Here is a 14,206-nt window from a genome sequence, read left to right as displayed (position 1 = left end):
GATGATGAAATCAGATCAGACCTATTGTCATGTTTAATCCCAGTGAGAGTCAAGTTGGGAGTTGATAATTTCTTTTTTTTTTTTTTCTTTCTATATGAAGCTTTCCCTGGACCCAAAGAAGTAACATTAGTCATCTGTAACAACTCAACCATTGGTTATTCTATTGGTTAGAAAGAGCCTGGCCCACTACGTGTAACCTACCATAGTTTATCTATTCACCTATTTGTGAACACTTAGGTTGTTCCAATTTGGGGGTATTAGAAATGAAGCTGTTTGCACTTACCCCCCCCTGTAGGAACTCTGTCCTTAATGAGCTGTACTATGAGAATTAACTGCAAAACTTGTTCTCAAACAGTACTTTTTATGTTGTGGGGTGGGGGGTTGGTGCAAAGTGTTGAAATCTTTACTTAGTATAGAGTTGCTCTTTTGTATATAAAGTCAATCAAAAGTGAATCTTAATGAAGAATGGGATGGGAGAGGGAGTAGGAGGTAGGACGGGAGTGGGGGTGGGAGGGCAGGTATGGAGGAAAAAACACTATATTCCTAAAGTTGTACCTATGAAATTGGCATTCATTACATAAAAGCTTTAAAAAATAAAACAAATAAAAATTAAACTGTTTACGATGGCAGGCATTTGGTGCAGCCGTTAAGCCACTACCTGGGATACTCCAATCCCACATCAGAATGCCTGGATCCAAGTCCCGGCTCTGCTCCACCCTAGCTTCCTGCTAACATGTACCCTGGAAGGCAGTGGGTGATGCCCCAAGGACTTGAGTTCTTGCTCCTCACATGGAAAACCAAACTAGTTTCTGAGCTCCTGGCTTTGGCCTGGCCCAGCCCTGCATGTCGCAGACATTTGGGGAGTAAACTACCTAATGAAAACATGTGGTCGGCACCGTGGCTCAATAGGCTAATCTTCCGCCTTGCGGCGCTGGCACACTGGGTTCTAGTCCCGGTCAGGGCGCCGGATTCTGTCCCAGTTGCCCCTCTTCCAGGCCAGCTCTCTGGTATGGCCCGGGAGTGCAGTGGAGGATGGCCCAAGTCCTTGGGCCCTGCACCCACATGGGAGACCAGGAAAAGCACCTGGCTTCTGGCTTTGGATCAGCGCGATGCGCCGGCCACGGCGGCCATTGGAGGGTGAACCAATGGCAAAAGGAAGACCTTTCTCTCTGTCTCTGTCTCTCACTGTCCACTCTGCCTGTCAAAAAGAAAAAAAAAAGAAAAGATGTGTTTGTGTGTGTTTCTCTCTCTTCCTTCCACAGAAACTTTCGAAATGATACATTTGAAAAAAAAATATAATGAAAATAGACTGACAGTTTCTTAAAAACACACACCTACCATAAGTTGCAGTCTTTCCATTTCTGGGTATTTAGGGAAGCACCACCTGACACATCCCAGGGCACTCCCTGGCAGGAAACAGGGATCAGAAATGGAGCCAGGCACTCCAGAAGTGGATGTGCTTGTCCCAAGCAGCATCTTCATGGCTGGGCTAAACACCTGCCTGGTCAAATTACTTTCACTCACCCATCAGTGAGCGAGTGTTCCTTTTTCTCCACATCTTTTCCAACAATTACTGCAGTCAGTCATTTTTCTGGGACCAGAGTAGTTTCTAATAGTGAACACTTCCAACAGGGATGGAGAAGAGTACTCCAGAGGTTGGGGGAAGTCCTCCTGTGCACTCCCAACCCACAATGAGACTTGTGAACTGGAAGGAGACACCCCTGAGTCAAACGACAGATCCATGGTGCCCAATGCTCACCCTGTTGACTTTATTTTGGATACACCACACCCACTTCCATGCCTATGCCTCCTTGGGCCACCTCTCCCTCCTTCCTTTATTCTCATATTCAAGACCAACAATTGGCCACCAGGCTCCTACCCAAATGTCCTGGCCACATACCTCAAGAACTCCTTTGCTGGCACCTTGGCTCACCTGTTTGACCCACCCAAGGAACCCCTTTACAGGTAACTTAATTCTATGTCTCTATTCATAGGATCTTACCCAGCCATATGGCCTGCTGCCTCTGCCAATTTAAGCATACTATCGAGGTTGTCTGCAACACCGTCAAGCTTCACTGTGACAATGAATGCCTGCCAAATACGACACATTGCCGTGAGTCGGAACTTCCTGAGGATCTTTTTTTAATTTTTATTTGTTTGAAATTTCTTATTTTAAAATTTTAGGGTCAAGTTTAAAGTAACAATGGAATTAATTGCTGAATTTTTATTCATTCATTCAGATTTAAACTCCCTAAATTGCTACACTGCTCCCTTGCTGAAAGTCAGGTTCGCAATCACCGCTATGTAATTTAATAACATAGTTACCGCTATGTAATTTACATATGCACAAAGGATCATGGAAAAGAGGTGGAAGGGGAAGGAAGCAATGTTGGGAACCACACACGTGGTGTTCTGTGCTCTTGGGTGCTTTGCTTTTCAATGATAACTCATTTGCACACAGTCTATAAACTGGTTTTCTATGTGTTGGGCCTCAAGGGCCCTCTGTCTTATAGAACAGGTCTACACTGCTCACCGCGGTTGTTTGTTTTTGCACTTGTATAAAAGAGTACAAGTGATGCTGTTTTATTTGGAGCCGGGGAGTTTCTGGTTCCATAACCAGAAATGGCTGCCTGACTCCTCTGATGGAGTCGGAAGGCTCCTCCATGCACTTGTAGACTGTCCAACTCTGAACCTGCTCTGAGTCTCACGCTTTTCTATCCACAGAACACTCGGGTACTTTTAAGTATCCTTCTGTAGATGAGGGTTATTACCACTGATGTCGTGACTTCCAAAATGTGACCGCTTTCTTCCTTAGACAGCTTGAATTCAGATCTCAGTCAGGGATCTGAGGCATTAGCACAGTGATAACTGTATACCCATCTACACAGTGTTGCTCACCTTCCAGACCAGTTATATTATTCTACCAATTATATTATTCCCTTCATCTCAAGAGGTGAGAAGGACAAGCATTGTTAATCTCCCTTTACAAGGGTGGGAAAGAACACATTGAGGTGAGGAGCAAGGCCCCTTGGCTTGACCACCTCTGCCCTCACTCCCCTTACATGCCTATATTTTGCCATGGACACCTGTGATGGCAGCAAGAACATAGGGCCACAGGGAGGGAGGGAGGGAGGGAGGAAGCCTTGGGCTCCCTCAGCATGAGGCAGGACTGTGGAATGATGTGGCTGAGAAGCAGGGGCAGAGCCACAGAAGGGGCAGCTGGGTGGGGCCATTTGTCCTCCAGCCTTATTCTAAGCCTGGAGTGGTTGGTCATTGGAAACCAATGAAATAATACTGATCATAGTTACTGCTTTTTAACACTGCGAACTCTTCTGAATGCCACTCTCAAAAATATCTTTTTCTCCTTTGTTGTTGCCATTTCATAGGTTTGAGTTTGGTTTTACTTTTCTCTCTAAAGTCTCAATGGTACCCCAAATATTGGATTTGACTCCTAATTTAATTGATGAGAGTGTAGGGCTGTGGACTGACATAAAGCTGTCCCATCAGTCTTCCGTACCAAAAAGCAGTCTCTTCTTTTTTTGACAGTTGAAGAAGCATCTATAGGGAACCCAAAGGGGGCATTCATGAAGATATTGCAAGCCCGGAAGAACAACACCAGCAAGCAGCTGACTATTGAGCCAGGGAACCCAGTATCAGAGAGAAACAGCGTGGACTTCCCAGGCCGCATGAGTGAACAGCGGGACTTCAACAATGAAAGTGACATTATTAGTGCACTGAATTACATATTGCCTTATTTCTCAGAGGAAAATCTACAAAATGTAGAATCAACATTATTACCATTCATTACACTGCTTTTTTCAAATGTGCAAGATAGAGATAAGTCCCTGAGCTACGTGAAAACCCACATAAGAAGGCCCTCTCATCCTTACAGAAATAAGTTGAGAAAGCCCTATTTTCTACAGAATTTGTTAGATGAAGAAATTCAAGAAAAAATCGATGAGGTTAAGAAGGAAGAAAAGGCCATGCTTATGCAGCCTATCCTGTTAGGTCATCAATTTAACCCTCAAATCCTCCAAAAGAAATCAGAAACTGCCCCGTCACAGGAGAACAGCCTGGCAACCATGCCAAGTGTGGGGTACAGGCTGCAGAGAGTGAAAAAAGTCATCAAGGGGCCAAAGGGCTTACGGGAAAGGCACCTCCAGGAGATGAGGAAGAGCCTCGGGAGGAGACGGGGCACCTGGCCCTTTGCGGAGAGCATTGGGGGAAGAAGGCTTGGGAGAGCAGGCTCCAGGGAGCTGAAGGAGCTTCAAGTGGCTCAGAGGCCCAGGCAGGTGGCCGGAAACTCCTTGCACATGGAGCCCTTGCTCACAAAGGAACGTGAGGCTGCAGCCCCCTCTTTCCTGAAGAAACACATCCTGGGCAGGCCTTCTACCTCCCCTGCAAAATCTCTGAGATCAACAACAAAGGAAAAGACTTAACCTACACCATTTTTGTCTTAGAAGATGCCAATGCTAGAGCTAAAAATAAGGCGGCAGGGAAACCAATCTCGCATTCCAGACAAAATTACCGCTTTCACAAAACTCGCTCTCACCTGGTCCTCCGAACCCCCAAGGCCAAACTGAGTCGGAAGTTCAGAAGGAAAAATTCCCTCAACAGGCAGATGGCTGGGAAGAGGCCTCCGTTCCCTGCACTGCGGAGTCTCATAAACTCCCCCTCCGGAGAGGCTTTCTCATCCCCTGGAGGCCTGCATTCTCAGGGGAGTCCTCCTCTGAGAGAACCTTCTATAGAAGACACTAGGGAGGAAAACCATTCCAGAGGGCGTGTTTTCAAAGAAAATGTTTTGACAGAAAACACCACTGCACATGAAGAAACGCTCCCTGGCGACAAAATGCACACAGATCCTTCAGCTACAGATTCTGCTGGGACCGAGTTCAACCTAATGCCGACTGTGGACCAAACCAAGGAAACACAGTGGGAATACCCCAGCGAGGGCACTGAAGCCCCCACCATGCCCGTAGGCTTCACCTACCCTGTGATGCTGTCCCAGGGAGAACAGTTTGAAATTCAGCTGAATCAGCAGCTACAGTCCCTCATCCCCAACACTGACGTGAGAAGGCTCATTTCTCATGTCATCCGCACTCTGAAAATGGACTGCTCTGAGGCCCAGGTGCAACTGCCCTGTGCCAAGCTCATCTCCAGAACAGGCATCCTGATGAAGCTCCTCAGTGAGCAGCAGGAAGAAAAGATAGCCAAGGAAGAATGGGACACAGAGCAGTGGAGGACTGAGACCTATATCAATGAGAGTACAGAAGCCCCGAGTGGACAGAAAGAGCAGGAGTCGAGTAAGGTGAGGACAGGAGATCTGCACTTTCCCATCACTTAGGAGACCCCAAGCGGGAAGACCAGGGGCTCCCAGTCCAGATCTTGTCTCGGTAATGTAACTTTTGCCAAGACAGTGACACTTTGTTAGGAGGCAGACCTAACACACTGTAGAGAAAATGAGTAATACCAAGATTATATATAATACAGCAGATTTTGTATGGTCTTTTAAGATCTTTTACGCCACTCACCTGAAGAACGGGGTTCTGAATATTTAGCATCCATATTTTCCAGCTCTTTATTCTGTCTTTTTAAACTGTGCTCTTTCTTAGCTCGCAAAAGGAGCTCAAGAACACGGCTATCACAACAAGCTCATCGTGGCAATATCTGTGACGGCAGTGGTCACAATGCTGGTTATCATCTTCTGTCTCATTGAGGTAGGGACGACTCATTCAGGTTGCCAGAGTGCATCCTTCCTTTGTAATAGATTCGGAATCCACAGACTGTACATCAATGCCACTTTCCACGTACCACGAGCTGACCTTCCTCTTTAGTCACCAAGACCGAGATGCGCTTTACTCTTTCCCTTGAAAAGCACATTCCACAGATTTTTAAAGGAACCCCACTTGTGGGAAATCTCTGTGCAACTGGAACCGAGATAACAAGGGACTGGACATTTGGAGAGGTTAAGTGTAAGAAGGCCAGAGTAAAGTGGCAGAAGTTCTCCAAAATTGTGTCAGGGATTTGATGTACTCTCTTCTACCACTGATTTCTTTCCTCATTGCTGAAACAATGAGATTATATACTCTCCACCCTCGAGGAACTGTCTCTGCCCTTGGGAGAAAGGATGCAGCCAAAAGACAAAAGTATTGTCTTACAGAGTCATTAGATCTACGTAGCATCCCACTGCTCCAATGTCTAAGACTTTGTCTAAATGAGTTCAGCTGATGCACTGCAGCTGATTCCTGCATCAAGCTGCTCTAAGATGTGTTCCCTCCCTGGAGCTTGCCTGCACCCTCCCACACAGCCCAGTGTTTTCACAGTCCCACCACACAAGGCTCCCACAGCCACAAGCACCCAGCCCCCTGTCAATTCTCCCAGAGTCTGGCATCTCCTCTAGGTTGGTTTCTGGGTTCACGGTCACTAGCTGGAGCAGCTGTTACATATCTCCAAAATGGTGCCTGCCCTCTCTTGGCTAGTTACAGCATGCCAGTGCCTGAGGTCGGGCAGAGAGAAACGTGAACTCCCCCACTTTTTTTTGCTCTAGGTTGGCAGGTACATCATCCCCCACAGAGCTCCAAGCCAGACCCATGCCAGGCTTTTCCCACAACTTTATTGCCAGTGGCTTGAGCTGTTGCAGTATGGTCTTGCCTCATTCCAAAGCTGGTGCTGAGGCTCTCAGCTGCTGGGGTCTCAAACTGTGCAAGTCCACACCCTCCACATAGGTCCACAGCGTCCATCCAATTTGCATGGAGTTTCCTCTACCATTTTCTCCCTAAACCTTCCCTGAGATTGCACTCCTTCCACTTTTTTTTAACTATCCACCCCTAGACTAGAGCAGCAAGCTGCCTCCCTATGCCACCATCTTGAAAAATCCCTGAGATGTGATGATTTTAAATAGCCCTTGTGTGAACTGTTGAAGAACAGTGAATTTTTTTCTTCATACTAGTTGTTGAACATTTTACTTAGTGTAGGGTTAATCTTATGAGTATAATGTTAACTGAAAATAGATCTTCATAAAAAATAAGAATGGAAATAGGAGAGGGGGGAAGAATAAGGGATGGGAGTGTGGGCAGGAGGGAGGGTAAGGTGGAAAGTATCACTATGTTCCTGAATCTGTATACATGAAATCTGTCTATCTTCAATGAAAGTTTTTTAAAAGACATGTCTAGCCACAAGAAGTAAGTGATCACAGCATAGAGATGAGAAAGAGACCAGCATGGGCAGTGCCCACCCTAACACTACACAGTTTCAGTGTAGGGCAGCTCCTGCTTCATAAATTTAGTAGTTTTTATCATCTATTTTTTCCTAAAAGATGGCAGCTGGTCAGATTTTGTAAAAAGTTTTCTTGGGGTTTGAGTTAAGTTGCCTTGAATTTGTAGATTAATTTGAGAACTGACATCTTTATGATACCCTAGAAACATGACATTTTATGGACTTCAGAAGAGCATCCTAATCACATAAATCTTACACAACTTTCGTTGAGTTTATTCCAAGATAGTTTATTCCTTTCTATTGCTATTAAAGAAGGGCTCTGTACTCCATTTTCCCTCTAGTCACTGGTGGTGCACAACAAACAGGAGATTCACTGTACTACTCTCCTGACTCAGCACCTAGTCACCTCCCCGGACCCACATGTTACGTCCAACAAAATGTCAGCTGATTATCTTGGGCTTTTTTTTTTAGGTTGTCCACCATCTCCTATGCAAATGATGACAGTTTTGTCTCTTCCTTTGCAGTAATTATACCCCATTTATTTTTCTTATTGCACTAATTTCAGCCTTTTCAACAATGATGACTAGTAGCAGTCTAATAAGTATCCTACTCCTGTTCTTGCCTTTAAAACACCATTGTTTAGGTTTCTGGTCCATACTTTCAGCAGGTTAAGGGTGTTTCCTACTACTCCACTTTTTTTTCTTCCAGATTTTTTAAATTTTGTTTAAGGACTACAACTTCCATGTTCCCAAATTAGTATAGATTAAATGCATGACGCTGCACTCCCATTCCACTTTTAAGAGGACTCACTGATGACTGGCTGTCAATAGAATGTATTAAGTCCCAGAGGCATTCAAGACCAAGGACTGTGGAAGAGTGAGAACTATTAACAAGACAGAATTCCTGTCCTCAAAAAAGTTATCTTATTGGGCAGGCAAGGCTTTTAGAGAAAGAAAGGGAAGGTAAATGATTTGGAGATAGAATCATTATGGTGAATAATGATTGCTTTTCCTTACAAAAAAGATTTACTCTCATAGAGGAAGAGGAAGAGAAGACATAGAAAAATCTTCAACGTAAGTATCAGTCTGACAATTGTTAGAAAAATCTTCAACGTAAGTATCAGTCTGACAATTGTTACATTAGAATTTTAGAAGTAGAGGAGTACTGAGAACTCATCTATTTAAACCTGCTCATTTTAGAATGAGGACATTGCCAGAGGCAGAAGACTATCCATCTGAGTGTTTTGCCTGATTCCAGCAAATCTGGTCCCCAGCCATGGCTGGGGAGACGGCACCAGCACGGACACATGTGCTGTCAGTGGTCCTTCCGAGACACAGCAGCTAGGGAGGGGCTTTGTTTGTGCTGTTCCTGCTGCTGGTGGCATCTGGCCAGTTCAGAGGCCTTTCCAGAGGCTCGGAGAAGGGCTATGGAAAGACACATGACACTGGGGGAAGGGGGACAGTCGCCCTCAAGGCTGCTGGAGAGTAAAACGTATGAGGTGGCTGGAAAACTTACTGGTTTCCAGACCCCCACTGCCTATGCCTTTTATTCACACCTTCTCAGACCGTTTGTCTCTCCCTGTTATGGTAAGGATACAAGGAGAAAGGGACAATACTGGTCCCATAGTCACACTGCCAGTGAGTATTACAGAGAGGAAGGTTCCTCCCCAGCCAGGGACTTCTCCCTTGGTCATAGTGAGCTTGGGCTGTGTGCTACAATTTCTATTGCAAATCAATACCCACACGCTCTGTAGACACAAGCAGTTGCTGAAACAATGCACTCTTTTTCTGTTTTAATCATATTCAAAAAGGGTACCTTGTATTTCCACGCTGGTTTTGCCCTTTAAACTGGTTTCACAACTCAATCTTCCATCAGTGACAGACACCCTGCAGTGAGAAAAATCTTTGAGCTGGGTAACGTTGCTATTGGACTCGGGCATTGCTTCATAGGATTCAATTTATAGGGGACTAGAGCAGCTATGGAAACACAAGCATTTTCTCCCTACACCCCAGTGAATGATGCTTGTGAGGCTAAATCCTAAAGGGGCAGGTGTCAAATGCCTCTGGAGAGAGAAAATACTTCTGCCCCGTGTGGTGGTGCAGTGTGTCCCACTGCGCAAGCACACTTGGCTGAGAAAGGCACTGGGACTGACAACAGACAAAAGTCTCCCCAGAGACACTGCAGGTCTGTAGGGACAGAGGGCTCCTGGAAGCCCAGCGCCCTGGGTACTGCATCTGAGACCCCAGGCTTGTAGTGAGCACTCACTGCAGTGATGGCTGAGGTGCATGTGTCGTCCCAGGAAGACCGGAGATGCACACTGTGAGAAGTGAACAATGGCACTCATCTCTAATGGTCTTGTGTGTGTTTTTCCCCAAGGAGCTTTCACCAATCAGTGCCTAGAAAGTGTTCGGAAGATGAGACTCAGGTAAATGGGAGGAGGCTGCAGTGTGTGGCTGGAGACAGCAGGGAAAATGCTCAATTCACATGTCTTTTTGTCTTTCCTAGGGCTTCTTCCGGCTGAGGTGGCCACTCTGGCTGAGGCGTCTGCTCAGCCCTTTCGGTGGCACACGCAAGAAAGCCAAGGACTTGCCCCCAGACAAGGAGCCTTCCGTAAAGGAAGAGTTTCCTGACAAGGACGCAGGGTCCTTGACAGGGCCACTTCACCGTACTGAGTTTGGGGAGGCGGGGAGAGTGGCAGGAGTGGAAGCCTTGCTCTGCTCTCTTCCCACAGGGAGCTCAGCGAGGCCCCCGCCAAGAAAACGCCCCCTCCAGAGTCCTCGGCAGAAGGTGAAGAGAGCGAAGCCCCCGAGGAAAACACGGAGTGACCGTCCCGCCTCTGTCACCTGCAAGTCCTGTTTTCTGATATTGGCATCTCAGCGGTGCTTATAAAATACTTAATTGCTTACATTCATGGGTGTGATATTCGTAAGCAATTCTAGCCAGGTGGCGAGAAATTAAAATGTTGTCAAATATTTATTGTATGCAGTAACAGGGGCCACAGGCAAGAAAAGCAGGACTGCTTCTAGAAGCCTCCGAGGGAGTCAAGCCCTCCCCAGGGGCACAGCACCAGCAAGAACTCTCACCTCTCTTCTTCCATTAAGTCAGTCTCCAAGAACCCGAAAACACATCCCCAAGGTGTAGACTTTTAAATCAAATACCGGGTGTTCTGGTGCTTTCTTTCCCCTGGATCACTGAGAACCAATCAACAGAGGGGGATTAGACCTCCAGCTCACAGAGGACCCGCTTCCTCTGGTCGGTCTCGGAGGGCCTTGGGGTGGTCAGAATATTTGGATCTTAATACCTCCCAAGTCACTGTCCAAAGTTTGTCACTGGGAGTGAGAAGCACTTCAGCAAGCTACCAGTATTCCTGAGTCTAAAATATAAGATGAAATGGTACTAATAACAATGAGCAGAGGCCAGCGCTGTGGCGTAGTGGGTCAAGCTGGCACCTGCAGTGCCGGCCTCCCATATGGGAGCTGGTTCAAGTCCCAGCTGCTCCACTTCTGATCCAGCTCTCTGCTATGGCCTGGGAAAGCAGTAGAAGATGGCCCAAGTCCTTGGGCCCCTGCTCCCATGTGGGGGACCCAGGGGAAGCTTCTGGCTCCTGGCTTTGGATTGGCTCAGCTCCGGCCATTGCAGCCAACTGGGAAGTGAACCAGCGAATGGAAAACCTCTCTCTCTCTGTCTCTCTCTCTCTCTCTATCTCTATCTCTGTAACTCTCCTTTAAAGTAAATAAACAAATCTTTTTAAAACCAAAACCAATGGGCAGTGACAGCAGCCACTGCCATTCGGGATTTTCCTAATTTGTGCCAGGCTCTATGTCTGGCATTTTACATTCTTGTATCACGTATCCCAGCAATCCATGGGAGCAAATGCCTTTATTATTTTACAGATAAAGAAACACGGCTCAAGGCATGGAGGTGACCTGCCCAAAGTCACACATCCAAAAGTGTTAGGATTTTTTTTAAAGATTTGTTTATTTGAAAGTCAGAGTTACACAGAAAGAGCAGAGGGAGGGAGAGGGAGAGGGAGAGGGAGAGGAGGAGAGGGAGGGGGAGAGGGAGAGGGAGAGGGAGAGGGAGAGGAGGAGAGGGAGGGGGAGGGGGAGAGGGAGGGGGAGGGGGAGAGGGAGAGGGAGAGGGTCTTCCCATCACTCCCCAATTGGCCTCAATGCCTGGAGCTGTGCCAGTCTGAAGCCAGGAGAAGAGTTAGGATTTTAACCCAGGGCTGTTAGACTCCAAAGCCTCTGGGACCTGCTGTAGGGCACAGGGATAGAGAAAAAGAACAACCGGGCCGGTGCTGTGGCACAGTAGGCTAAGCCTCCACCTGCGGTGCTGGCATCCCATATGGGTGCAGGTTCTAGTCCCGGCTGCCCCTCTTCCAATCCAGCTCTCTGCTATGGCCTGAGAAAGCAGTAGAAGATGGTCCAAGTGCCTGGGCCTGTGCACCCATGTGAGAGACCCAGAAAAAGCTCCTGACTGCTCACTCCTGGCTTTGGACTGGCCCAACTCCAGCCTTTACGGCCATTTGGGGAATGAGCCAGAGGATGGAAGAGCTCTCTTTCTTTCCCTCGCTCTGTCTGTGACTTTGTCAAATAAATAATCTTTAAAAAAAAAAAAAAAAAGAAGAGCCACCAAAGTGGTGACAGTGAAGAGTTAAAATTGTATATGTGCAGGTGTAAAAAGTTAAGCTTAAGCGTACAGGTTTAAACCTCCTGATACAGCTGTAAAAATAAGACAGAGTGAAGTAGCACCTTGACAGTAGGGACTCCATTTTGGAGCACTTGAGACTCCATTCTGGGAAAGCACCCCCCCCACCGTGAGACTCTGGTTTGCAACCATGATCTCAAATAGTCGGACAATAGCAGTGCACTACATCACCCTTGGCAGAGCACAAAAACCCCCTAGCATGATTGCTCAAGCTTAAAAGTAGAAAGGTTGCACCTGGGTTACCTGGGCTAATAATAAAGATGTGATTTGTCTGTGTCTTGCATTAATGTCAAGTCCTAATTGCTAATTGTAATATTGCAACTGGTATTGTCAAGATTATGATAAATATTAATTTCACTTAGGTTTTAGGTTATGTTGACCCCAGTAACCATATACTCTCTTTTGATTTTATGTACTCTCTTTTGATTTTAGCAACTGTGTATAGCAACCGTGCATAGCAACCGTGTATTCCCCCCTTCCCGGTTTTGCGGTTTTTGCCTTTATAAACCCTAACCTTTGGTTATTCGGGGCTGCTCTGTTCATGTATGATCAGACAGCCCCAGCATGCTGGATAATCAATAAATCTTTAACCCTTTGCTGGTTGCATGAGAGAAAAGTCTCTTGGAGTCGTTCCTCGGGCGGTGGGCTTTTTCAGACTCTAACAACAGCAGTGATGATCACACTGATGGGAAAAGGCGGTGGCTGCTACTGTTCACTGAGCACCAGCTGAGCACCGGCACAGTACTAGGCAGTAGGGTCACAGAAACTCCCCCCATGCTGGTCACATTTTATAACTGGGGGAGGGGGATGTTGATTTGAATGTGAGTGTTGGATATAAACAGGGAGAAATCACAAATAGAGACTTTTGTACTTGCTGGGCTTCCCGGAGACTGGATGAGGATTCCAGACAGCTGCAGGTTTCTATGTTGGCTTACTTACAGTATTTACAACATGGTACACAATGTGAGGCTTAGATAATGTTTTTACGTAATACAGTCTCAAATTAAATAATTCTTATTAGTCTCAATAATAAAAATAAGCCCATCATATTTTTTAACTTTTATTTAGTAAATATAAGTTTCCAAAGTACAGTTTATGGATTACAATGGCTTTCCCCACCATAATTTCCCTCCCACTCACACCCCTCCCATCTCCCGCTCCCTCTAACATTCCATTCACATCAAGATTCATTTTCAATTATCTTTATATACAGAAGATCAATTTAGTATATATTAAGTAAAGACTTAACCATTTGACATTCTTGTTTATGGTGTCAGTAATCTCCCTAGGCTCTAGTCATGAGTTGCCAAGTCTATGGAAGCCTTTTGAGTTCGCCGACTTCGATCTTATTCCGACAGGGTCATAGTCAAACTGGAAGTTCATTCCTCCCTTCAGAGAAAGGTACCTCCTTCTTTGATGGCCCCATTCTTTCCACTGGGATCTTTCATTTAGGTCTTCTTTTTTTTTCCAGAGTGTCTTGGCTTTCCATGCCTAAAATATTCTCATGAAGCCCAGCATATTTTAATATAACAGTTTTTTCAATGTCATCAACATTACTTTGCGTTTACATATCACTTGATAATCTGAAGAACACATTTGAAGATAATTGGAAGAACACATATGAGAGTATACTCCCTGTATTATTTTTGCTAAAGTTCCTATAATAAAGTAACGTAAAGCATAGACACTGCTTTTCTCACAGATCTCGAGGCCAGAAGTCTGAGATCAAGATGCTGGTAGCCTTTGGTTTCTTCTAAGCACTCTCTCCTCAATTTGGCTATCATATTTCTTTTTTTTTAACTTTTATTTAATGAATATAAATTTCCAAAGTACAGCTTATGGATTACAATGGCTTCCCCCCCATACCGTCCCTCCCACCCACAACCCTCCCCTTTCCCACTCCCTCTCCCCTTCCATTCACATGAGGATTCATTTTTGATTCTCTTTATATACAGAAGATCAGTTTAGCATACATTAAGTAAGTATTTCAACAGTTTGCTCCCACACAGAAACATAAAGTGAAAAATAATAGATGATTTTTTAAATGATGATGAAATCAGATCAGACCTATTGTCATGTTTAATCCCAGTGAGAGTCAAGTTGGAAATTGATAATTTCTTCTTTTTTTTACAGAAGGTCAGTTTAGTATACATTAAGTAAAGATTTCAACAGTTTGCACCCCTATAGAAACACAAAGTGAAATATACTGTTTGAGTACTCGTTATAGCATTAAATCTCAATGTACAGCACATTAAGGACAGAGATCCTACATGAGGAGTAA

At 45.5% G+C, this 14,206-nt stretch overlaps 1 protein-coding gene across 1 annotated transcript; it reads left to right on the top strand.

The window, feature by feature from the left end:
• Positions 1-2,602: 2,602 nt before the first annotated feature.
• Positions 2,603-10,187, top strand: LOC127489830 (leucine-rich repeat-containing protein 37A2-like). The gene is given in 3 exon segments (XM_070061789.1): positions 2,603-4,410; positions 4,413-9,640; positions 9,721-10,187. Coding segments are annotated over 2 exon segments (1,758 nt in total). The 5' UTR covers positions 2,603-3,584; the 3' UTR covers positions 5,345-9,640; positions 9,721-10,187.
• Positions 10,188-14,206: the final 4,019 nt, after the last annotated feature.

This window comes from Oryctolagus cuniculus, chromosome 17 (assembly GCF_964237555.1).
Source record: "Oryctolagus cuniculus chromosome 17, mOryCun1.1, whole genome shotgun sequence".
In the NCBI taxonomy this organism is placed as follows: Eukaryota; Metazoa; Chordata; class Mammalia; order Lagomorpha; family Leporidae; genus Oryctolagus; species Oryctolagus cuniculus.
The sequence above is the reverse complement of the archived record's forward strand: the minus strand, read 5'-3'. Positions and strand labels throughout refer to the sequence as shown.